Source organism: Chiroxiphia lanceolata, chromosome 6, assembly GCF_009829145.1.
Source record: "Chiroxiphia lanceolata isolate bChiLan1 chromosome 6, bChiLan1.pri, whole genome shotgun sequence".
In the NCBI taxonomy this organism is placed as follows: Eukaryota; Metazoa; Chordata; class Aves; order Passeriformes; family Pipridae; genus Chiroxiphia; species Chiroxiphia lanceolata.
Genome location: NC_045642.1, coordinates 16,999,962 through 17,026,246, shown reverse-complemented (window position 1 = coordinate 17,026,246; position 26,285 = coordinate 16,999,962). Strand labels below are relative to the sequence as shown.

Below are 26,285 nucleotides of genomic sequence, written 5' to 3'. Positions count from 1 at the left end.
CAATGACCATTCTCCTTTAATCTCAGCATCTTGGAACTCAGCAGAAAAAACTCTAATAGCAACTGTATCACAGCCCAGGACAAGAGTGCAAGAAGAGTAGGAACAAAAGGATAAAGTTCATATTGCTAATCTCTCAGTTTTGTGAGCATCTAGGTCCACCAGGAACATGAAAATAATGCAAGATAATCATACAGAAGATAGGACACCAACCCTGTGGACTAGTAAACTTGAAAAAAACAGATGCTGAAGCCACAGGCAACTATATTATAGCATCCATCCTCCCAGTAATGACATTTTCCACTATCATCCTAAAAACTCATTTTATCTCCTTTCTCTCTTTCTAAGCTGCACAGGGATTTTTCACACTAATTTGACACTAAATAAATGGCTCCACTGGATTTCTTTCCCATTCTATTCTGAAAATAGGACTTACAGTGAAAAGGGACCATAAGGGAATCCAACTAAATAGTCACCAACTGCCTATATCATTCTCTAAGGATGGTTAAGCCACATTTAGCCCCTTTTCCTTGTGTATTCTCTGGAAGCATCTGGTTTAGGCTGCTTTTTGACATCTTCATACCGAAGTTTGTTTAAATAAAGCAACTACAAGCTTTTGGTTAATAAGTGATAAGAAAATCTTTACTCTGAGTTGACTGTATTCTGTTACCAGAGGAATGTCTCTAAACTGTCTCCTTGGGGTGTTTTTGTCAATAGGGCATTGGCTCATGTAATAAAAAAAAGTGACTATCTACCCCTAGTAAATATACCCTCAACATCCTTGGCTTTATTACCTCTACTCACCCTGAAACACCCTGTCAAAATCACTGTTTCTATGAATAGAAAATGAGTAATTCTTTATCAACTCCACAGACAGCCATTGGAGTTTAGAACTGATTGCTATAGAACCAATTGCTGTTACAAAACTATGGGTTATGCAAAAGCTTGCATCTACAGTATTTTTAAGCAATTGATACTGCTGCTGTTTTCAGAAAAGAAAGGTATTTCTGCTATTGCTAAGAAAGAGAAGGGGTGAAATACTTAGAATCCTTGGAAATTGGACATTTACACTGGGAGAAGCAGTGAGAAAGAAGGGCAAGGATTCCTGCCCATAAACAACCACATGTCAAGTAATACCTGGGGAAAAAAAACCCCAAAGTTCATGTTTCAAGCTCACTCCATCACCCTACTCACGTTATTTTATTTTTCACAAGTCAAATGTCTGTTCTGAGGCTGTGGCTCAGAAATCAAACCCAACATTATATTACAGAGTAGGGCTCTTCTTCAAAGTGTCCAAATGGCCCCCCCACATCCTCCATATGAACAAATATCTGCTCAGCCAGTGTCAAATGAACATACTAAATGACAAGGACACCTGAAAAAAGAAAAAAAAAAGAAGTGGAACCAAGAGAAAAACTATTAGTTCTTAACATGTCAAGACTGCAACAGCATCTGCAGAAAACTGAAGCTTAAACTTGGTCTGCAGCAGATCCAGCAAGATGCAGAAGAGTTACAGAATAGTTCAGCCACCGACCTACACAAAGTCTAGAAATCAGTTCCAGTCACTCTGTCCATAGAGGCTCTTAACTCACTGTAATTAGGCATAAAGTACATCTGGTTTTTATTGCATTTGCCATATGCATTTTCTGTGTCTAAAACTGGAAAGGACCATCAGATAGAGCTCTAACAGCATTAGAAAGGGAGAAAGTAGATTCCTGACATGCAGTTTCTGTTTCAAGTTCTTAAGGGTCCCAGTTCTTAACCTAGGCAGACTCCTGAACCACAGAATGAAAAATCGTAACTAATTTCTCATTTCTTGCATACTAACACCCACCTGCAAAGAATTGAATAAACAACAGAATTCACTGTGAAAAAATGTTTCACAACTTCAACTGCAACTCAAGTCAAGACAGACCCTGTAGAAAGTACTAATAAAGTCTCTTGGTCTAAATACATTGAGAGTAACAGTTTTACAGAAGACAGGTAAGAGGGAAAGAGCACTTGTAACAAGTGTTCAGTAAACTGCTTCTGCCCTTAAGGTTTGTTTCATACAAAGACACGTGGCAAAAATAGATACTAACATTTGTTACCAGAAAAGGCTAGCTCAAGGCAGGAAAGCTGGACAAGAAAGACACTCGAGGTTTTGGGTTCTCCCCTCTCCTGTTATCCCCCTCCAGTTCTCCTTCCCCTTCTCCAGCTAAACTCTTTCCCAGCTTCTGTATGCACGTACCAGCTCATGTCCACACATGTCTGTGCTAGTTAATGTATAAAATTGTCTTACCAGCAGCAGCGCAGTGAGCAGATGATGAATTCCATTCCAACAAAATTACCGGCAGGGATTTCCGACAAGACGGTAATGGAGTAAAACACAGTTCGGATGCTCAAGAAACATGGGAACCCAATATAACTGATTAGTGAAACACAACCTGAAACACCAGTAGAGCTTTTCCAGAATTCAGCAAGATGCAACTTCTGGCAGGCAGAGTGCAAAACAGAAAAAGGTACTCCTCTAGAGAAAGGGCATACAGAGCTCATTCTTGAAAAGACAGCTGCACAAAAGAAAAATAGGCTTTCTGCCTTTTTTAAAATCTATCACAATAGCTGTTATCTAAAGTTTCCTCCTCTTAGGGTAGGACTGCTTAAAGTAAAAAAAAAAATCTCCTCCCAATAAATGAAGACTTAGCAAGTATTTTGATAATGCTTTTCTCTATCTAGTTCTGCCTACCTTTCAAGTCAGTTTGGAAGCAAAGAAACAGTAATACCAAAATAATATAATAATAGAACTATTTTTTCCAATCCTTCCTTTTCTCTTTCGCAACATTAATTCCAGTGACTCAGACATATTAAAGAGTCCCAAAATATCTCTCGAGTCTGGCTTTTTCTAAACTTACTTGCTTTCTTGAAAAGCATGAAACAGTCATTTTATACCTGTTTTATGAGATTCATAAACACCTGAGATTTCATAAACTCCATTCATTCTTCTGCTTATTAGTCAAGAGGGAAAAATCCCAGCTGCAGAGCCTTAAAGCTCCACCTTGTGGAAGACGCCTAGATATTCCAATAGGCTCCAGGGGCAAAGGACTTCAAACCGAGCTTACAATTAATGATATGTTTGATATTGACACTTTGTCATCAGTCACATAGTAAGATAACCTCTTAAATGCATTCTACCCCAGCAGAAAAACAAGCAGTCGGGGATTACCAATAAAAGAAAATAATGGCCACACCTCGAGTCCTGTGTCCAGTTCTGGGCCCCTCACTTCAAAGAAGACATGAGGTGTTGGAGGGAAAGCAACAAAGCTGGTGAAGGGCTAGAGAGCTAAGTCTTATGGGAGTGGATGAGGGATATGGGGATGTTTAGCCTGGAGAAAAGGAGTTCAGGGGTGACCTTGCTGCTCTCTAAAACCACCTGAAAAAGGTTGCAGCCAGGTAGCAGACAAAGAGAGAACACCTCAAGCTGCACCGGAGGGGTTCTGGTGAGACATTAGGAAGAATTTCTTCATGGAAAGGGCTGTTAGGCATTGGAAATGTGGTTCGGGGGTGGTCAGGCTTGTGTTGGTGTGCCCAGGAAGTGGAGTCACCATTCCTGGAGGTGTTCAAGGAACGACTGGACGTGGCACTAAGTGCTGTGGTTTAGTTGACAAGGTGGTCATCAGACGAAGGTTGTACTCATTGATCTTGGAAGTCTTTTCCGACCTGAATGATTCTATGAAAAGCTGTTTTATTTTGTGGCAATGGAATAATTATCCTGCATTGAATCAGCTGATAGCAAATGCAGTAGTCCAGAGGAGACATTGCTTTCATCTCATTTGGTGGTTCCTGTGCACAAGGCTTACTCTCTTTGTAAGCAGGAAAACAGGGAATCACAGACATTCATCTGGATGAGGAGCAATCAAGGATACAGCAACCCTGCCATCAAGAATGGATAAGTGACTAACAGAACTTCATCTTGTGATACTAGATTGACTGTAATTTCACACAGGTATTCCAAAAGCTATTCACAATCCTCCTCCAGCCACCTATTACAAACTCACTCAACTGAATTTCCACATTCAGCCATTCCTAAAAACTTGTACTGAGACCAGCTTGGCCCCCACACTGCTGTCTATGACTGTGCAGCCTGGGGACATTAAAGCCAACTGAGCCAGTACTGCCCTCTGCTGAAAGAGCCTGCACGGGAAAACCAGCAACTTCTGCATCATATACATACCTCGTTTTTCCTGCTTCCCTTTAAGCCTTTACGATATCCAGGGTTTGGTCTTACCGTGGTTTTTTTTATGTTGCTTCTTCCCCACGAGGGTTACAAAGATGTTTCCAAGTTTATATACTGTAACACCATGACAGCACATATAGACTCCAGAAACCAAAATGCTGCTGCACTAAAGCACTACAAATACAGCTCATGGTTTTAGCAATGTAAAAGGAAATAGATAAAAAAAAAAAAAATTAAAAAGAACACCTACAGTACAGCAGTCATACGACAGTGTCGTAAGATGTTCTTTTGCACAGTAAACCCAAGATACTTAAAGAACACATATCCATGTCTATTCGATACTTGGAATTCATAAAACTATCATAATTAATAACTGATTACTAACAGAAATCACCTTACTTTCTCTGATTTAACCTCACAACATTTCTATTTTCAATCAGTTGCTTCACTGAGACTTAGACATTCATAACACTCTGAAAGTCCGAATATTGACTGAAATACTGTACCCAATCTGAAAGTGCAGTGCTTTTAGCAACATAGATGAAATTTGGCTGAACGATACATTTGCTTGGAACACTAAGGAGCACAAAGTTTAAACTGGTTGAATGCACAGTACCTGAACATGCAGAAAAAAAATGGTAAATGTGCCACTCAAAACAGAGGAAAGAAGCACTTCAGAAGCACAATCACCTTTCTGACAGGCACGAGCTGGACCAGCCAGATCTCAGCCCCGCATCCCCCGCTGGCAGCAGTTGACAGAAGATTTTCAAAGTCACTGTGAGGACATAGTAAGCACTTAAGCAAGCGCCCATAGCTGGAGGCTGACTCCATTCTCTCTAAATCATGCAGAACACCCGAGCTCAGCAGAGAGCACCGGCCTCCTCCCCAGAGCTGCAGAGGGAGCCCGCTGCCCGCTCAGTCCCCTGCCCCGGAAAGGCAGGACCGTCATGTCACTCACCGCAACCCACAGGCCGGTCTCAGTTTCATTTCTCAGCAATGATCATATCGGAAAAAAATAAAAAGCGATTACTCAGCTGACAAGGGGAAGAGGGTCTGACCTGTTGCCGCATGGTACCCTTCGAATCTGTATGCTAAAGAGAGGTGCTTGTTTTAAATTACACTCAATATTTTATTCTTCCTGTTCTCTGAGCTCCAACTCTGAATGACCTGTCACTTTACACAAAGCTTCTGTGGAGAATATGCTCTCTCTTTTAAATAAAATAACACATCCTAGGTTGTTCAGTTAATATCCTGGTTGCCTCCTTTAGCTAAAAAAAAAAAAAAAAAAAAAAGGCAGCCTTTTACGGCATGAAAAATGTTCACAGCCTCCATGAAGTCCTCTGTAATTTTCACTGTTGATGGCTGTTACCAAAAAAAGAGCACAGATACAGCAGAACAAAACATTTAATTTATTATTAAAAATCAACAGAAGAGCTTAAATATACTTGAGCACATAACCTGAAACAATTTACTTCACTGTTGTCTTTTAGATAAAACTATCAAGTCATTATGTAAAAAACCAAACAACTCACACAGTCCTTATTCCAAAATGCAGAAGTGTATTTGAACTTTTATAGTTCATGGAGCAGAACCAAAACTGCTAATAATAAAATACTAATAATAAATGTAAGGACAGAAGGCTAAAAACCTGTTTGTGTATTAATAATGTTGAAGACCTTAAAAAAATGGTATTCCGAAGAAAAAGTACCTGTTGTCACTGGCATGTGAAAATCCCTTGTGTAAATTACGCTTTGGCTATTACTTTTCATGAAATCAAAGCTTAGTCTAAAATTGACACCTAATACAATACATAAAAGTTTCAAAGCCGCTGTTCTCACTCTGGCCCCCATATGAACCTATTAAAAAGGCTACTCAAACTATCATTTTTTACTGAATAATCTCCTTTGCCCCCTACAGTGCTTCAGCTACACTTCTGCACACGTCTCGGACGCAGTGGTTTGGATTAGTTTACTTGGAGCACTAGTCACTGCCTTCAGGAGTAGACAGACCCAGTTTAACTTATGTAACCTCATCACCACACAGCTGAAGGAACACACTGAAGCTGAGAAAAGATGCACCTTTTGTAAACTGCTTGTAGGTTTGGGGTTTTTTGAGGAAAGGCTATATATACACTTTAAAAAAAGAGATGCAGCCAAATTCTTCCTGCAACAGTAGAAGCAACAACACACCTAGCCTAGTCCAAGTCAGTCTTGTTGAGATAAAACTGTATCATGTTTCTAGCAATTTCTTCCATAGAAATCAAAAGCGTCACAGCTCGATTATCTCTCTGAAAGCCTCAGTGCTGCCACACGCTTTGCCATCACGACAGTATCTTTCTGCTTGGCAGCCCACTGTGCTTTATCATTCTCTTACTTCACCTGCCACAGGCTTAGTTTCTTTGGTGGGGAGATACTGTGCCTGCTGAACCACTCAGTCTGCAAGCATGAGAAAAGCATCCATCACATCAAAGGGCTAGCAGGAACTCACATATATATTTTTTTTTAATCCACAACTTCAGTTAGATTTATCATCCTACAGAGTAAAAATTCATTACATTCCAAAGACCCCTTCAACGAACCACAGGACAGACCTGTCTGTCCACAGAAGCATATTCCAAATGCACTTTTCAGCACATCCTCTCCATTGTAAATAGTTAAAACAGTAAAACTACATAAAAAATAAGCCTGGACTCAGACTGCCCAGCTGTGTTAGAGAACTACATGCAAATGGTGTGATTACAGGAAGAGTGTTCTAGGCAGATAATTCACCCAGAGTATAAGAACTGGGCAGAAAGCTCAGAACCATGAGAAATTCACGCCTGTTTCACCTCACAATAATAAAATGAGACAAGTTTATTCATCTCCACCTTTCACAGAAATTACAACCCATAGAGGTTGAGGGCATGGAACAAATGCATCAATTTGCCATCATGATGCCCTCTGACAGCAATGCACGTACCATGACCTTTAATCCATGTAGGCCTGTTCTGCACATTTGAAAGAAAGTCAACTTAGAAGTGTGGTCTGCAGGGACAGATTACAATAAGACTTACTGACAAGTCTTTCTGTGTGTTACATTATTTTTATATCTTTAGTAACCAAAGACATCAAATAATTCTGTTGCCAGTACCTGACTGATATTCCTGGCCTGAGGTTTCATGCCAAGTACAGTTATGCTTATGGTGTCTGCAGCTCTCAACTACAAAAAAAGGAGGAAGACCATACCATTCCAGCAAAGGAGGGTAAGCAGTTAAAAAACCTGAGCCCTTGATTGTAATACTGTGACAAAACTTGACAACTACAATTTAAAATAGTCAAAAAAACCTGAGCTCTTGTTTGTAATACTGTGACAACACTTGACAACTACAATTTAAAATAGTCAGTCGGGACAAGCTTCCTAAATAAAAGGATCTGGACAAAACACTAACTGGGAGTTTCAGTCACTTCCTGGGAAAGTAATATTCATGCAATACATAGAAATTATAATAAAGTAATGGAAGGTATTTCTTAATTTATTGATATAAGAACATACATAAAGAAAACATTTTGTTCTTAATTAGCATGCTCGCTCTGACCTTTGAGATCTTTTTTATAGTTTGAGGAGACCAACATACTCTGAAATGTCCTTGCCCGATGCTAGAGAAGATTTATAGCACATGCAGTTGAACAGGCAGACTAGTTTATGTTTTGTACTTTCACACCTATATTGATAAAATAACTAAAGGCAGACAAAGAAGAACTGACAGCGAACTTAGTTTCCTTTCAAAGGAAAGTAAAACCATGTTTTGATTCTCTGAGTAAAACTGCTGAGAAAGACATCAACACACACAAAAAAGGTAAACTATGTGGCCTGCAATGAATATGAAAAACAATGTTCAGTCTTTCTTCTAAATGCACATTTATATTATTTACTGCATTATGTACAGCATTGCACACAGGGAAGCACCTGGACTCTGGAAATTCAGCTTCTCCTTGCTGCTTTTCATCCTAATGTTACATAATGGACCAGCTTTTATACTGTGAGTGCCATTCTTGTCTTTAGTCTCTGCTTTAGAGAGTTCAGTTTTTTCTACAGTAACCCGAACCACAAGATCAGTATCTCATCATAAAACCTTTTGTGTCGAGTTAATTGGCAACGTCAGCATTATATCCTTAACAGATGACGTAACCCATCTTATTCTGCACTGAAAATACAGGACTCCTCAATTACCTTCAAATATGTGATTTTAAACATACTGCAGTTATCAAAGGCAAACACACACCCTTTGGGTTGCTGGGAACCAGGACTGCTCCAGTTTGCCTGGTTTAATACAGGATATACACACCTGCAGTAGAGTACAATGACAGGAAAATCAAGTTGATTTTCAGAAAGTGTTCTTTTCTCTGATAAAAAACACCCAGATACAACAAGTATTTTCACCTATGGTTCCTCCCACTTCCCCCCACGGCTAAAGTATACTTGATTCTGGAAATTATTTGAGTGATCATTACGACCACCCAAAAACCCCAGTGTCAGCCAGCAAGGTTGAGCTAATTAAATCTGGCACGCCGTACTCTTTTCGGAAAGCTCTCTCACTGACCAGCTGACCAGCACACTAATCCTTCTCATCCACAGATATGAAAAAAGCACTTTTCAAAACAGGTACTTTCGAAAGCACTTCTCCTATGTATCATGTACAGTGTACAAAACCACACCCCCACAAAAGCACAGAGGTCAAAGGCAGAAGAGAAATTGTCTTCACTTCTGCTTGCACCTTAACTAAATGTCTCACATACTGGCCTCAAAATCACCCTTCAACCCTACAGTAAAGTTCATCAAGGTCCTAGATGTTAATTAAAAAAAAAAATCATACATGCAAAATTAAAAGTTGAAAAAGAAACTAACACTGTACATTGAATAAATAGAAAAAACACTCACTAAAGCCATCATAAAGATATTATAAAACAAATATTGAACAAATACATGATTAGCATTTTAATAGCCATCACCAAAATGACAATAAATAAAATACATTCAATAACATTTCATCAATTTGCTTTGTAAATCCATAGTGCAGGATTCAAATACAATCGTTTATCAGGTAGTCTCAATCAGCACAGCATTAAGCACAACCCAAAATCTAGTAATTAGTTAAAAGTAGTTTGGATGTTTCAGAAAGGAATTTAAGAAACCATCTTCCCTCCAGCACACCACATACATCCTGAGCTTTTTCCCAAACAAAATTAATCCCTTCCCATTTAGGTTTCCTCCCTCTCTTGCCTAGAGACCTATAAGAGGGATATATCACCACTGTGTTAAAGGTCCCCCATGACTGTTTTCTTTCTCTCAACTTACACAGCCCCTTTACTTACATGCTAAATACTTAGTTTACTGTGGAAGTTTTTCCTAATGGTGTGAATTGTAATTTAAAGATATATTCTAGCACTAACGCATTTCGTGGGAAAGCAATTGACTTAAGGTAAAACACAGAGACAAGTAGCATATTCAGTCATTATTACTGTTGTTCTGACTTCCAGGTTAATAAAAATCTGACCATGATTCACGCAGCACAAAGAGATATATTAGTTCACATCTCAAGAGACTTATCTGAGCCTAACGTAACTTTCTTCAGTTGTGCAACAGAGCTGCAATTTAGTCAGCCCCTTCACACAGCCACAAAAACTAATGCAGGAAGTCCTCCACTTCCTCTCATTCTCATCACACTTCCAGAATTATACTTGCGATAGAAGCAGCATCATCCCTCATGTAAACATGTATCTTCTTGATTTGCTTGAGGCCGCACAACGCTCCTTGGGAAATACGCCACTAAGAGACCCAAAGCACAACACCCTCCATCTCCTCTGTGTATGCCTGGGACACACCACACCCACCTCCCAAGGTCGTTATGAATACCATTTATAACTTGCTAAGCTTAAGAAGCTCCACAGCTCTGCACTGCTGTCAGTTTAGGGCAGCAGCTTAAACACAGCGCAGCAGCGAGAGAAGAGTTTCCCCTTCATAGAGGTCTTGGTTCTCCAACAGAATGTGAATCTCACAGTCTGATGAGAAGCACGCTGTACATCAGGTGGCATTCTTACTTGACAGCAGAAAGATGGCTTTAAACGAAAAAACTGAAGCCTAGTTCATCTACAGGTCAGGAAGAGATGAATTTATATTTCAGATCCTTAATATTAGTAGTGGTGGCCTTCCTCTTAAATAAAGATCAGTCCCAAATCACTTCTTCAGATATCGGAATTTTTCAAATCATTATCTTCTCGGGGACTGCAAAAACTGTTTGTGAAGATGCAGTAGTCCACAGCAGAGGAAAATCACCCTTGGAAATGCTCAGTCATGAACAACACATTTAAATCATGTATTATCTAACAGGCAAATGCATTGCAGATTTAAAAGTTGAGAGTGAAGGTAAGAAGGTTTTTAATGAAAATCAGGGTTCTATGTTTTCCGACCACAACTAAACACAAGTGACAAACTAATTTTAAATATGGTGTTTGCTGTTACATCCCTCTTCTCAGACAAGCCATCCCAACCACTGTGGAAAAATTATTAGTGAAAAATGTGTCCATAGTTCTCATGTTACCACAGTAAAGCAACAATAAGAAACTCAAAACCCGAGCAACAAAGTAGATGGAAATTTAAGCTGAAGCCACAGGGTCTGAGTGTCACATTTCCTTCCCTCTGACTCAGGTCTGGAGATACCCTAAGTAAAAAAAACTCAGGATGTACCAGGATGGTAAAGTATGCCTCTCTGACAAACCTGCTGCATCACTGCCTTTTTCAGAGGCTCCCATGAAAATGTAGTGCAAGGAGATTTATCAACCCTGAAAAGTGAAGTACTCAAAATACTGTTTACAGCTCTCAACTGTAAATGCTGCCAGAACTCTCTCTGCTTATTGCAATGCCAGCTGTATCTTAAATTCCTGATAGCGTTGCACAGATAACTTAGAAACAAAATATAACAGTAGCTTTATTGCCAACTCTTGCTTACTTTTTAAAATATATAAACAAGCCAAGCTGAATTGAAATCGTTATGTTTCAAAACACCATCCTCACTATCACTTATTTTATGGGCTACAATAGTACAGTTATCTTATTATCCGGTTAATCAGAATATAAGCATTTTTTGACAGTGTTGCTTAGGAAAAAGAAGAAGTCATTTTTGCTATTTCAGGGAAAATATTTCATTTATAAAATACAATTCTTCAGAAACCCACATAAATACATCTGTATGGTACAGAAATGTCAAGCTTGTTTCTTCAAATGGTTTGCTGTTAATTTTTTCATTTAGCCAGGATCTAGAGTTCCAGGATTCTTCATTACTCTGCACAATGCTGTTCCTGCAAATGAGGCAATTACCCAAGCAAAAAATTCTCTGGTAGACTGAAGAGTGTGAAATGTACACAGAATAAAAAAAATAAATATTTTAAACGTATTTTTAATGTGATTTTGCAAGATTCTTTCTAGCAAATGAAAACTAAGTTATTTTCCTGACTACTGCTCCTTCTTCAGGCCTAGGGCAGTGCTGCTACAACAGTAAATGTAGGTTATCAGCCATCCCTTAGGTGCTGTGCTAATAATCTCTGTAGAACCAACACCCACAAAGTGCCTCCAAAATCAACAAGTGAGAACAAAGCTCATGTAGATAACTATTGTCCATACTGAACAACTGAAAAAAACCTGCAACCAATGTAGCCCAGTCATGCACTGGGGAGGGAAGACACACTGAAATTCAACCACAGTCTGGAGCTACCAGTAGCAACACTTCCCTAACATTCAAGGTGTGCTGCATCTTGTGGTACCACAGCCTCTGCTGATACAAAAGTCATCCTGAAGAAAAAAAAAACGTAAAATTCCATTTGTCCCTCAGCCTATCTAGATATTTATCATACTTACCAATGTTTCAGTCTTCTTACCAGCTTAATAAGATGCAACTAAATATCTCAAGGATATAACCATATGTGAGTTTTCAAAAATTAATTTTATCAGCAGATTTCCATGAGTTACCTGAAAGTTACCATTTTAAAAATGGGAAGTGAAAGACGAGCTGGAGAGATGTATCTGAAGTCACCTGGCATGCTAATGGCCAAATTAAAAATAAAAATCCAGCTCTGTTAGAGTCCTAAACAAGCCCTCTGTAATGATAGCAAGAAAACTTGAAATCCAGTTAGTCACATAAAGAGCGGCTTAATTTCTAAGAAAAGTATTCATTCCATGTTCACCAGCATTTCTTAGTAAATTCTCCTAGCAAATATTTATAACAATACGGACACAGCAGAATTCTCTCCCTTACCCAATCTGGAAATACAAGGGGACTTAATTGCAAGGAGCAAGTTTAGAGATATTTTATTGTCGTCATCAGAAATGGTTCTTTGAGAACTCAGTGAAGGTGAAGAGCTAGATAACTTTTCTCCTTCGTGTCTCTGTGATAGGTTATGGAACATGTTCATCATAACCAAATGCAGACTGTATTTTCTGCCACCTATATGCCTGCTTTACACCTGATTCAGGCTTTATAACCACAATTCAACAACTTCCAGGAACACCAGGTTTTGTTGTTTTTTGGTTTGTTTGGGTTTTTTTGTTATGCTGAACAAAGCAGTTAAATACCATGCAATATTCTATAAAATACTTTATTACTTTTTCTTAGTCAGTATTTCCCCAACAACAGATTGCTGGGGTTCTAGTTTGCATTTTTTCCTACTCTGCAAATCCCCAGTCACCTGCAGTCGGGGAGTGCTCTGGCACCAACAGTGTTTTCCATTTCTCTTTCATAGTACTGGTCCTGGTGTATTACAATACCTAAAGGCAACCAAGGAGCCACTGGGGATGTTGGGGCTGGAAGAGCACACATTAGCAGCAGTGAAAAGCATGACATCCTTCTCTTTTAGCAATATTACTCTACATCTCACCTTCTCATTTGTTGATCTGAGGGTTTAGCAGCTTCAGAAATTACTGTGGAGACTGCATATGTTTTGAATATGAACTATTTTTTTTTTCTATTCTCAGTCATTTAAGAATAGGGTTTAAAGAGGCAACCTGCGCTTTCATATTTGAGGTTACTTTGTTACTTCTTATTTTACACTTATAAGAAAGTCCTGATGGAAATGCTGTTGTGAAATACTCCCTCTTTCATTTATTCACATGAACAAGTTACTTCAAGAACTTAGACCATCAGTTTGCAAAAAAAAAATGAACCAGTAAACTTTATTATGCAAGACATTTTTTAAAACTGGGGTATATTTTGGATCAGCCTAAATTCTCTCAAATACATGTGGTACTTGTGCACAAACACCTCCCAGTCCTTAACTAAATGGGATCTCATGTGCCCTCATACACGTGCTCTTCTTTCGTAGTAACTGCAGCAGTGCATGTTGGTACATTTGTGTTTATGGACAGTACCTTGCTCTATTTTACCCTTAAAAGCAAAGTTCAAAGATTTTCCAGTGCTGAGAAATACATTGCTAAATTGACACACAAAAAGCTGAAAAACCTCTATTTCTTGAGGATAACCCTTAAGTAATCAGACAGCACCCCTGGCACGGGTCTTCCATGGCCTGTGCTGGATAAAGCTTGCCCAAGTGACAACAGCAGCTTCACCTGCTCAGTGGGTGCCACCCCCACCTGGAGCTCAGAGACTGTTTCCTCCTGGAAGGCCTTGGTAGAGTAGGTGCACAGATGTTCCACCAAGTAACTCAGGCATGAAAAACTGTTTCATCATCGAGAAGAACTGCTAAACTAAACAGAACCTAAAATTAATTAGTTAACAGAATCCACAGCACCACAATTATAAATCCTGGTGAAGAACTCTGGCTAACGAAGAAATAGCAATTCACAACGCAATCTACAGTGTACTCTCAAGTTTCTCTCTTGAGCTTGACTGAGCAGGCCAAGGGATGCTGAGAACAGTGGGAAAAGCTACATGGCTTGTTACAACAGGGATTGCTGTCCTTTTGGAGTGGCTAATGTAATCCTTTCTCTCTAATTGTAGTTAGCAGGAAGGTGATATTCAAATAAGCGGCTCCAGGCAGTACATTTCTCTGAAAATTATCATCCATCATTGATTTGCTTTTGGTAATTGTTTTTGGACATTTTAGAACAACAGACATTATGAAATATACACAGATTAAAAAAAATGAAAGAGTTTTTCATCAGACAGCCAAGTACATGTTTATCTGCTACTGCAAGTAATTTGTCCTCTTGTTTGTATCTGAAAGCAATGTTAAACTGAGTGAAAAACATTTCATAGTAAATTAGAGGCCTAGCATAGTCATAGCCAACATTAGCATGGAACTTGTACCATTAAACCATGTTCATGTAAAAGTGAAGCAAACTGATCTGTACAACCATCTTGTGAAGGTTTGTAAAACGCTATAAGCAGGAATTTAAGTATAAAGTAATATATATGAAGTTTATATATATATATATATATAAAATATATATTATATATAATATAAACATTATATATAATTATATATATTATATATATTTAAGTATAAAGTATATATATAAAGTTATATATGAAGTATAAACCCTGGAAAAGCAACACACCAAATCTTACAATGCGCTGCTGGTTTTGGAGCTCTTTGCTGCATTTTCATCTTCAGCGTGAAAATAATGCAGAGGTAACTACCATGCACTCACCTGCACATAAAAATGCTCCGGTGCAACACAAACTTTTTGAAAAAGTCCATCTTGCAATACTCAAACTTGGCTCAAACTCTGGCAGGCCAACAAAAGACACTCATCCAGCAGCTGCTGGCTGTTCTCATCACAAGGAAATACCTCCAGTTTGCAGTTGTGTTCTTTCACAGCTGCATAATCCCCATGAATTCATATAGCAGGCCACAGTGCAAAGTTGCAAGCCCAAGAATACCGGAGTTTCACCCTTCGCTCTGCACTCCTGTCGTGGGGACATGCAGATGGTAGGTACCTGCACACTGGGTGCTTCCGGGTTTCACAAGGCTGTCGATGGCTGTGAGGTGGCACTGGCCTTCAACTGCCATTGGCCTCAAGGGGACAATCTGATCTGTGCTTTGTTATTCTAATATATGGATTTGCATAGCATTCTTGAAATATTTTGTGTAAACAGGCCACTTGGACTTAAGTTTTCTAAACAGCACCATCCTCCCCATCATTAAATGCTTAGTGGAAACCATACTCCAGCTTTTTTACTTCTATCAGTTGTGACAAACGATTTCTTACCAAACATTAGGAAGCACTGAACCACCAGTCTGTGCTCCACAGTGCAAAGACTTCACTGTAGAATTAGGTGAAATAGTTTTCCGTGTTCTAAAATTATTTCATCCCACAAACATCAGCTATTCCTTCTCCACATTCTAAAACAATACGTGACACTAATCACAGATTTTGCCTACTAAACAGCTACAAAGCTTCATTATCACATCCTTCAATTAAGAATAGGGTGTTCTGCTTCCCTAATGGTGTCAGATTTTGCCTGATAAATAACCACAAAGCATCATTATTGCATCCTTTAGTTAAGGTTATAGTCTTTTACTTCCTTAATGGTGACTGACCAAACAATACGTAAGCTACAGGAAAAGAGCACCATCCCTCTCTCATGCTACCTGCAGATGTGATTAGTGGTAAGCTGTTATTGTAGCCAGTGCTACAGACAACTAACTGCAAGATAAGCTCAGATGAGTACCTAGTCTTGCAAGAACCAGCACATTTCTTTTGCAGTCAGTCTTAATAGATAAAATACTCAGAACCCAGTTCAGAGTTTGAGAGCACAACTTTCTGCAAGAGTACTACAAGGTGTATTTGCTTTTGTTTTATCAGGACTCAGTATTTATCATCACAACTATATATATATATATACATATGTATATACAACCAGCAGTCCCAAATGCTCCTGAACAACAGTAGTGGTATTTGCAACATGGGAAGCATTATGTCACCATTTTTGAAAGCAGAAGGCCAGTATTTTGCTGAGAACCAGAAGTGGGGAATACAGAAAAATTACTCTCTTCAGGTGATGGCTGTGGTCTGTTCAGATGGGGATACTGTGACTTTCTTAGTGGCAAGGTACCCCAAAAAGAACAGATATTATCCTTAAGATGAAGATCCTAGTAATGTTTGTATGATGGAAGAATTCAGCTTCTCCTGAGCGAAGCCTTGTGTAATTTTTGGAAGCACAGAAAAACAGTTTTAATTGACGATGTACTATTTTTTAAAGTTTGCTTCAGTTCCAATTAAATCACAAGTGGCAAGGCTGAAAGCATGGTATTTTCTGCTCTGCTGGGGTGGCTGGGGTCCAGGCCATCTGCGTGGAATGTACGGCAGGACATTCCACCCTTCCGCCAGCATAGCCAGCGGTGCCAGCCGCTCCTGCAACCCGCAGAGGGGACAGGGAGGGATCTTCTTTTGTTTTCCTTATTTGTTTATTTGCTTTACTCTGGCAGCAGGCAAAGGGCTCGTCTCTTGCCAAGTTCATTACTATTGTAAAATGTTCCCAATTACACTGACTAAAGCGCTACAGTGAGGAGGGGGAAAAAAAAACTTTCGAGTTTACAATGAAACTACAGGACTTTATAAGCCTTGATTTTAGAAAACAGGTGAGAGCTGGATGTAGCATCTCTCTCCTAAGTGCTCAAATCCACACACATCACTTGTTCAAAATATTTCTTTCAAATTTTTCAATGAAGTTTTTTGTTAAAGAATCACCCAAGTGCTATCAGCCTCTTCATTTAGTGATCTTCTACTTCCAAAACGTCTAAGTTTTGTGTTTATATCTGGGACTATTCAGCCATATGTAACATATTCCTTACTGTTTTCTAAAATTGCAATCGGTTTGTTATTATCAACATGAAAAGGCATGTTTGTATCTTTCTGGTCCCATTAACTCTCTTCCTCATCTCACAGAGTTCTTGTCCCCCACTCACTGAGTGCAGACACAAATTGTTGGTGCAGCACCTCTCAGTCTCCTAAAGATGACAAACTAACCAAGCAGCAATATTCTGGTAGTGGCAGAACTGATTCAGGAAAATCCCATCCTCCTTTTCCTCAGTGGCACCACAGCCTAAATCAGCCTTTTCATATGACTCTGCTCTGAGGGAGTGAAAAGTGCTACTTAAAAGCTTACAATACAAGATTAAGACCTCCAGTTGTATAACTCTGGACACCAAGTTGATTGTCACAGCCATACACTCACAGGCACTCACATACACAGAACAAGTTCTTACTCATGTACAGCACAGCTGTTCTATGTCTCCTCTGCAATTCAAACGTTGCATGTTTTCCTTTGAAGAGATTTTGTTTACTGACTTGTCTCTTATGACTAATTTACAATCCCAAAATATATCTATCATTCTCCCACTTCTCAAGTCAGTACTATATCTGCTGGTCCTAAGCTGCAAAAGACAAGGGACCTTCCTCTCCGAGAAAGAAGAATCCATGCCTGTGTAATACCCAGAAGTTCTCTAAGCACAGCAAGAGATGGTACAGAACTACACTCTGACATGCAGGAGCAGGGCTGTCCCGCCCAAGATAAGGATAATCAATCAGAATATGGTACTTGTTTGAAAGGCATTATTCTCAAGTCCCTTCTGTTCAGTTGGAGAGCTAAGTAAGCATTTGCTTCATATATTAAAAACAGGTAGAAGACCTGAGCATAGCAATAACTTTATTACAGACTACAAGAATGCTGAAGATCCTACAAAACCCCTCTCAGTTCCTCCAAATACTCGAAGTTCCAACAGCCAAGAATTAATCACAAAAATCTTCCACTGCTCTTTCACTATGAAAAAAATCACAGTTACACTTTAATACAAAAGGAAGCAGTAAGTTCAGCAAATGCTTACTGTCAGTGCTGAATCAATATAAGCTTAGGAAAAAGAATGAGAGGAGAAGCAGGAGAGTAGGAATAGCATTAAAAGCAAACATTCATCCACCACTTCCTGAAGTTAAACAAAAGGCACCAAAACTAACTGAGCTGCTGCAGGCCCCCTGCCCAGCTCGTACCTGCCACGCAGCTCCTGCCAACAAAACACCACAAGGCTGGACGAGAACATTTTGAAGACCAAACGTTACCCTTCCATGAGATGTTCCCGCATTTCTCAGTGGGAAAGGAACAAGAAAATGGAATGCTGTCTAAATCTGTTTACCTAAAATAAGCCACCCCTGCTTCGACACTCCCTCCCTACCCTGAGGGATTTAAGAAGCATGCACTGCCATGATCTGACAAGATCCAATAAACCGGACAGCCTCCCTCTCGCCTGCACAAGGACACAGCTGCTCTGATGCCTCATCTAGGCCTTGTGTGTCCAACAGCTCAGCCAGATCTTTATTTCAGTAGGAAGTATTACACACTCCTCTAATCAAGGCTGCAATTAGACCCACATGCAGATAACCAAATCCTGAAGGCTTCTTCTGACACAAAAAGATCAGTAGAGCTTGTGTTTTTTCACTGTCCCTTTCCAGCTCCTATCTCTCTTACAGTAGCTCTGCTAAAACTTGGTACACTTCCCAAGCAAAACTGTCACCAGCTAATCTCTAAAAGCCACCAGCACACTCCCCCCTCCCCCCAAATGGATCCATCCACAGAACAAAACCAGCTGCTCCTGATAAACCTACATAGCTGCATTTCACAATACTCTGGAGACCTCTAAAGCACTGTGCCTGAGCACAGCACGCTTGGTCCTGTAACAAGTGTATTAACACATGGCCCCTTGCATCCTGGAAGCACAAATATTACTGCGGAAAAGTGCACAAAATCAAAAATTTTAAGCGTGAACTGAGTCACAAGGAATGTACTCAGAACAGCTAGGTAACTTTAGGGTGAACAAAATTAGTCATCTTCAGTGAGTCACACAAAACAAAGTACAATTTGCAAAGATATCAAATTAAGAACATTCCGTTGTAATTGATTTTAGTCAAGAACTTCATGTCATTTCATATTAAAGGCTTTTTTTTGATTTGTAAGTACACGTTAGATTTTCACATAACAAAACATCTGGCTGGGAGCATGTGGCAATAGACAGTATGTGATGCATATCCCACTTCCTAACTTCCCTTTGGTCCCCTGGCCAGCACGAGTTGGTCATCTGTGGCACTAAGAGAGAGAGGACATTTATCATTATTCTTCTATAATCACCTATTCAACAAACAGGATTTCAGACCGAACAGCTGCATCCAGCAATGGGCAATGTGTTTTATCTAAGTCAGTCCTTTACCAAAAGATTACATGTGACCATCCACAGAAAGAATCCATTTCTGTCCCCAGGATACATGGCATCCCAATTATGGAGTATTATGTCAGCAGAAACAATGAGCAAAAGAGACACATACCTTAAATTTGAGCTTTTAACTGGCTATTACCATAGAGGGTGACAGAACACAAAAGAAATGATACAGAATGAGTCCAATTTCTTTCACTTGCTGAAGCAAAGCAACTTGCATATAAAAGACAGTCTAATTTTAGCAGAAAATAGGCTGATGTACAAACTATTCTTCAAATAATGATAATCACATTAGAAAGGGTAAACCTCAGGTAAAGACTACAATGGAAAGCATGCTAAAGCATCTGTTGAAGCATATCAACCAAATCAGCATAACGTCCCATAAACTCAAACAGTCTTTACAAACCACCACCACAAACCCTCATGAGATCTGCAGCAGTTAAACAGCATACCCAGAAAGCCTACAGCAGCTTGTTTCTGCAGTTGCCCTGGTTCCTCTATTCCTCTGCTTACCAAGGCAGCTTGGTAAGACTTTGCCATCCTAACTGATAACACTTTGATATCAGATTTGAAGTTACTTTTCCCCCACCAAACAGAAGCATATTCTGTCATAGTGACATTTGTGGATTCACACTTGTAGCAAATGAGAACAACAACTTCACAGACATTTGAACAATTATTTATTTTTCAGAGGACATATTTCTTAAATGAAAGTGGATTATTTTAGCCTGTTTTATAGGAAAAAAGTTTCATCTTGTCTAGTACATAACTAGTTTCCAAACTAGTACATAACCAGTTCCACAAGTACATCAAGCCAGCAAACTGTCACTACCACCACTAGAGTTGATCACACTCCCCCCTCCATCACTCTGGTCTCTCAATTTTCCCTCTGTGCCTCTCCCTGTGCAGAGGTACTTGTGCAGCAGTACAGTGAATTGGATAAGGAATTGATCCCAGCTGAACCTAAATGCTGTTTTCTTTCCATTAGTTTTAGCCTGCATCACTAGCGGGATCCAATTCCTAAGCACTCAAGCACTTGAGTTGGCAAAGAGAAGGGAATAAACAGCTCAAGCAGTGAGAAGAGGGCACTTCTCACAGCAGTCCCATTGGCCCAAAATGGCATAAAATACATAGTCTTTGTGTGATAAGTTTTTTGTTACAGGATACTGTAGTGCTTTTATAAAGACCTGTTCCTCCTTGTAAAAGTATATTTAAAGTTTTTTACACAGAAAATCCTCAAGGTTGTCTTTACACATTCTTCAGTCACTGCTTCAATTTCAGTTGTTTCAGGTTTTTTCTCTCTTCTGGAGGGAAAGTAAAGTATATGTATTTGGAAATAATGCAACGTGTAGTGAGCAGAACAGGGTACCAAATGAGATACTTATGCCAAGTCTAAAAAAAATTAGGAAGTTCTACAGCTCTTCTCACCTCTTTTCTCACCTTTTATGGAAGAGACTGTTCTCAAAACAGAGGAAGAATCACAGTAGAAGTGATTGGGCACAACTCCTGAGGTAGCCAGAGCTCATGGGCTGAGGCTTTTCCAGCCCGTGGCTGTGGCTATTACAGACCTAGTGGTACCAACACTTACTCTGGATGGCACATTATTGCAACCGACAAAACAAATATATGCTTGTTTTGTCCGAAGGGGAAAATTCTCCTCCTCCTCAAAGTGATCCACCCCATTTCCTGCTTCTCAATGCTATAAAAGCAATTTAATGGTTTTACATTTTCAACTCCACATTTGAGAATTCCACATTTACCTCCTCCAGTCTCAGTCATGAGGAGCAGCAACACATTTGTTAGACTGCTTTTTTTCTGCCCAGCTGCATGGATACTAGGAAAGGGGAAAGCCGTGTACACAAGACATATTTTTATTGATGTTGATTTTATGCCATAATTTTATACTTTTCATACTTCAGTGTGCTAATGTTTTGTTCAAATAATAATCAATGATACAAAATGAGGCAAACCTAGCATTTAGCTTTCCAAGTAGTACTTGCACATTCTGCATTTTGATACATATGCTAATACCTACTAATTAGAATCATAACAAAGACTTTAAAGACAGGAATTAGGGAGAGGAATTTTCCAAACCAAAATTTATTCGTTATATGACAAAACAAACATTAGAACCACTTCTTCTGTATAATGATGCAAAATATTCTCACAATAGGAGAATTGGGGAAGAATTCTAATACGAAAATCAATTAATAAAATGAAACAAAAACCTACATGCTATAAATTTGCCATTTCATTATGTTCAGCCTCAAACACTGCTAAAATAAAAAATTACTATGCATATTTTTGCATACCTCAAAAAACCAGGATATATCATGGTTTCTGTATGGTATGCAATTTCTAGGTCCAGTATTAGAAATAAGTTACAAACACCATGTATGTGTTTGTAACTAATACAAACAAACCATGTATGTGTTTGTTGGATGTTTTATGCGTTATGGATGAAATGATGAAACCCACTGCAGTATTGTGGTTAAATTCTCTGTACCTGTAGCAAAAATTATTCTTATTGTTTTAGAGCACTTAAAGGACGAGGAAAGCTTCTGTGCTCATACAGTTTTTTTACATAGATGAAGGTTTTTTTACATAGATGAAGGCATATTTTACTTTTTATCAACACCGTAACTACATTAGCTGAAGAGGTTGTTTCCCAGAAGCCTACAAAAGAAGACAAAGCAGTATGATTTCACTGAATGGGAAGCTCCTAATCAGTACCTTGTATTAGCAATTTAATACCAAAGACCACTGATAGAGACCTAGAGGTTAAAATCCATCATCTTCCTAGTAAAACTCCTTTGAGCCATTCTAAAAGCTCTTGCTTTGGTAATAAAAGTAGAATTCCATCTACCATTCTACTTTTATATTAAACCCATAAGCAAAATCATATGAATGTATTTTCAGTGAGCATACCCTCAGAAGTATTTCGGCATGACAGGAAAAAGCTGTTACACTATTAGAATCGCAAATTATGTCACCTTTCAGCAAGTGACCAGCAACAGGCCACTCAGAAGTGCTTGGCAATAGAAGGCGGCTTGTTTTCACAGTAGTAAACGCTTACTTTACGGCTAATCCATCTCAACTTTGTAGGCTTGCTTACCTCAGCAATCTGCACATTTGAAATAAATAAAGCAGTAGGAAGGGAGAAGTTTATATTCCTGTCCCAAGCTGCTGCTTTCGGTATTTGTGCAAGTTCATCGGTGGCTACACTATTCCATAATGACAGCGTGAACATTCAAACTACTACCAGATTACCTTTTTCTTAATATGTACCCTAAGAAAAAACAAACAAACAAAAAATACCCAAACCCTGAACCACAATTTACACTACTTAGATATCTGTAGTATATAAAATGCTATGCAGAAAACTACAAGTCCATCCATTACTTAAAACAACCTTGCCAGCTGAACATGCTTGTTTAAACTCTTACACCATTTGTGCACTTCTACCCTTAGCAGTCACCATCTTGGTCAGACACACAGGAGATCCTTGGAACCACATTCTCTGCAGGAGCGCAACACTAAAGGAAATAACACAATTCGAAAACAGGATGTGCACAAGAGGTTTTTCTGCATGCACATTCCCAACCTACATCTGCAAAGAATATCTGGGCAAGGGGAGAACAGATTCAAGCCCAGAGCTTTATACAACCAGTAAACAAATAAACAGCAGTAAGAGGACAGAGCAACAAGATTATGCTCCGAATACTCTTGTCTAACCGGAAGGCAAAGCCAAGAAGCCCCGCAGGAAACACAGGCTAGAAGCAAACTGTCTTATTTCCCATTGCTTCTACATTTAAAAACATCCCCAGTATGCATAAATCAAGATGTCACTGGCAGTGAAAACAGAAGCCCAGCTTAACTCCATAGCTACAAGGCTCTGTTAATCCCTCTCTAACATTCTCACTAGGGTCCCCAGCTTTCTTTTGTTCTCATAATATCAAGCAATGACAAAGAAGCTATGATAATGACACAGAAGAAAATTTTATTCACTTGTCAGATACTGGTAAAAATCTCTCCCTCAAAGGCACAGTACTGAGAATTAAAGCAAGTAGAGGCTACTGTGGCATACAGACAATCATTTCCATTTTTGAACATGGATTTATTGACAGCAGCATCCCAAATACTGAGAATAGTCACACCTGCAGTCTAACATGGATCAACAAAGTATCAATGTCATTACTTGTTGGGGTTTTTTTAAGACAATCAGTCTTCAGAAACGTTCATAGTTCATGCATATGTCAGCTCTGTTTATTATTATTGCAAGGTGTAGCAAGAGGAATGCTGCACTCTGTAAACATGCTGGAGGGAGAAATTGGAGCAACAGAAAGAAGTGGTTCTGCCCTACAAAAAGGGAACCTCCTGCTTCTACACAGCCATGTTAAAAATCCAGATAGCTTTTCTTTGGACAGGGTGTAACATACTGAAGTCTATCAGGGTGGTTACAAACATGTTGCTGCCACACTGCATCTGAGGGAGCAGGCACTGCATGTTTAACTTTCCTTTGTTTCCCTTCCACTCCCAGACGTGAACTATTTTCAAAATTATCTTAAGTATTTATCAGCAACTTCTTCACTGACTTGTTTTGGTAAAAGCTATATCTTCTAGAGGAAAAAGGGCAAAGGAGACAGTACTGATAAAATCTGCCCACCTTTTCATAATAAAGGCTCACAAGAGCTCCTATAGCCTTATTTGCTCCCTTGGCATGGGGTGAGGTCATCCTTTAGATGATACAGGATTTAATCTTCTCCAATATATTTTGGAGAATGCAATACCTGAATGAGTCAAGTTCTACTGTATCTTAAAGGAAATGGAATCTCACCAGGAAGCACTGAGTTACAAGACTCAAATGTTGGACGCTGTCACACATACTTTAGTTATCTTTTGAACTGAGTTAGCTAAACCAATGCTAATTCTCATGAAGTATACATGGACAATAACCTGTACACAATATTTTTGTAACAATTTGATTTAAAACCTACTAAAGGAAGCCTGGGAAGAGCAGTGGGTTTTCAAAAGCCTAAAATGTAAACAGTTCCAAGGAATACAAAAGGGTCATTTCCAGTCACTACACAGACCTGATTTATTCTCAGCATGATACCAACAAATCAGAGGTAGTATTCAACTGATCAGCTGTTTTTACTGGCTTGGTTAAATATTACTCCTTGCAGTACCCATCAGAATCATATCTTCTTCTTCTACATACTTAGCATTTGCATGTCTCCTGATCAAGACTTTTCTCCTCTATTTATACTACATAAATAAAACTAGGATTATTAAGCCAGTGTCTATTAACCACAGAACTTTAGAAATGCAGAATGTATTTAGAACACATACTGAGATCTCTCTTGTGCACACACAAACACCAAAAAAGCCCACCAACAACGAAAGCACTCACCTAAGGAGAAAAAGAAATTATTCTATCACAAATCCTCACCCCAAGCATTCTGTCAGAAGAAATTTCAATTCAGCATTTACATAATTTTAAATGGCAATTACGTTTAGGGAAGGCACCCTCAATCCATGATCTTTTTGTTTCCTATTTCCAGACACTATAGTAATTCCTACTGAACTACTGACTATAATTACCAAACTGTGCCTTAACGTTATTATAGTGCACCATTTTGTTTTAGTCACAACAAAACTACCAGGACTGAAAAACAACTCTTCAGATTGTGACAAAAGTTTACATAAACTTAAAAAAAACTTAAGCTCAGAATAGCTAAGAGGAAGAAGCAAGTTTCAAGCATTTAAACTGTTCAGGAAGCACTACAGATTCAAGAAGACCAAGGCCAATGTACGATGTGGCATCTCTGAAAACACATCCCCAATCCAAGCAGACGTTTTCCGAGAAAAAACCTATCATAAAAAAAAAATATGCAAGTATAGATTAGAGAAACAACAGGAGATCAATAATACAACTCATATATAGAGCCAAGTGGTCTTGTTCCAAATTTACATTCTATTCTTTATGATGTTAAAACAGACTCCTCCTTAATTCCTACCTTTTTCTGGGGAAGAAAGAAAAAAGGTGGTGTATTTTTACCTCTAGAAAACTGGAAATAAAAGAAAGAGCACCACCATGATTCAGTATCAATATCCTGGGATACTTTAAACTCCATAGAATTTCAAATCTTCTCCCCAGCAACCAATTCCATCTTTTCCCCTCATTATCATTGCATATCAAGATCATTAAAAGTTACCAGAAGGATTAACATATATCTAATGACAGTCACAGTCCCAAAGGTGACATTTCAACAATAGGGAACAGTAAATACCAGAAAGAGAGTGACTTCTGTCATCCTTCAGAACTACATACTACTGTTCAGGGCCTCTAAACAAATGGAAGAATGAAACATGCTAAGAAGACAGCTGATTTCATGAATAATAAATCTGAAAAAAATCACCTTTCTCAAAAAAGTATTAATTTAAAACAACGAAAAAAGATATATCAATTTCTTAATCTTTCTGTAAGACACATCTTGGAGGCAAAAATGCACAAATAGCTCAAATGCACAAAAAATTATGAGGAAAAGCACTCCATTAGCTTCCATTCCTAAAGTTTTCCAACTCAAAGTGAATCACCAGCTAATACATTCAGTACTTTCGCAAGAAGAAACAGATATTGGAAATGAGTGCTACAAGAGGGTATTTTAGGAGGGAGTTATATTTTTGTGAAGTCTTTCAACTTCCTGTATTTTGAAAGGGGAGGTATTTGCAAACAAAAGATTAAGCTTTACTGTGCTGTTAAGCAAATACCTTCTGGATATCTAACTCTGCATCACAGGACTATCATAATGTGAAACAAAAGCCTACCAAGACCAATATTCCATTTTTGATAATGGCCAACACTGAAATGATTCAGA

The 26,285-nt window shown here is 38.8% G+C and overlaps 1 protein-coding gene across 2 annotated transcripts in view; it reads right to left on the bottom strand.

Annotated features, from left to right (window-relative positions):
• MOB2 (MOB kinase activator 2) overlaps positions 1 to 26,285 on the bottom strand; it is a 113,465-nt gene that overhangs the window by 74,904 nt on the left and 12,276 nt on the right. The window contains exon 1 of one of the 2 annotated variants that reach the window (XM_032691146.1): positions 14,849 to 15,131. The exons of the other annotated variant lie outside the window; for it this stretch is intronic. Within the exon in view, the coding sequence (XP_032547037.1) occupies positions 14,849 to 14,898 (50 nt within the window). The 5' untranslated portion in view covers positions 14,899 to 15,131. Of the gene's footprint in view, positions 1 to 14,848; positions 15,132 to 26,285 lie in introns of those variants that run through there. 2 annotated transcript variants of the gene reach the window in all.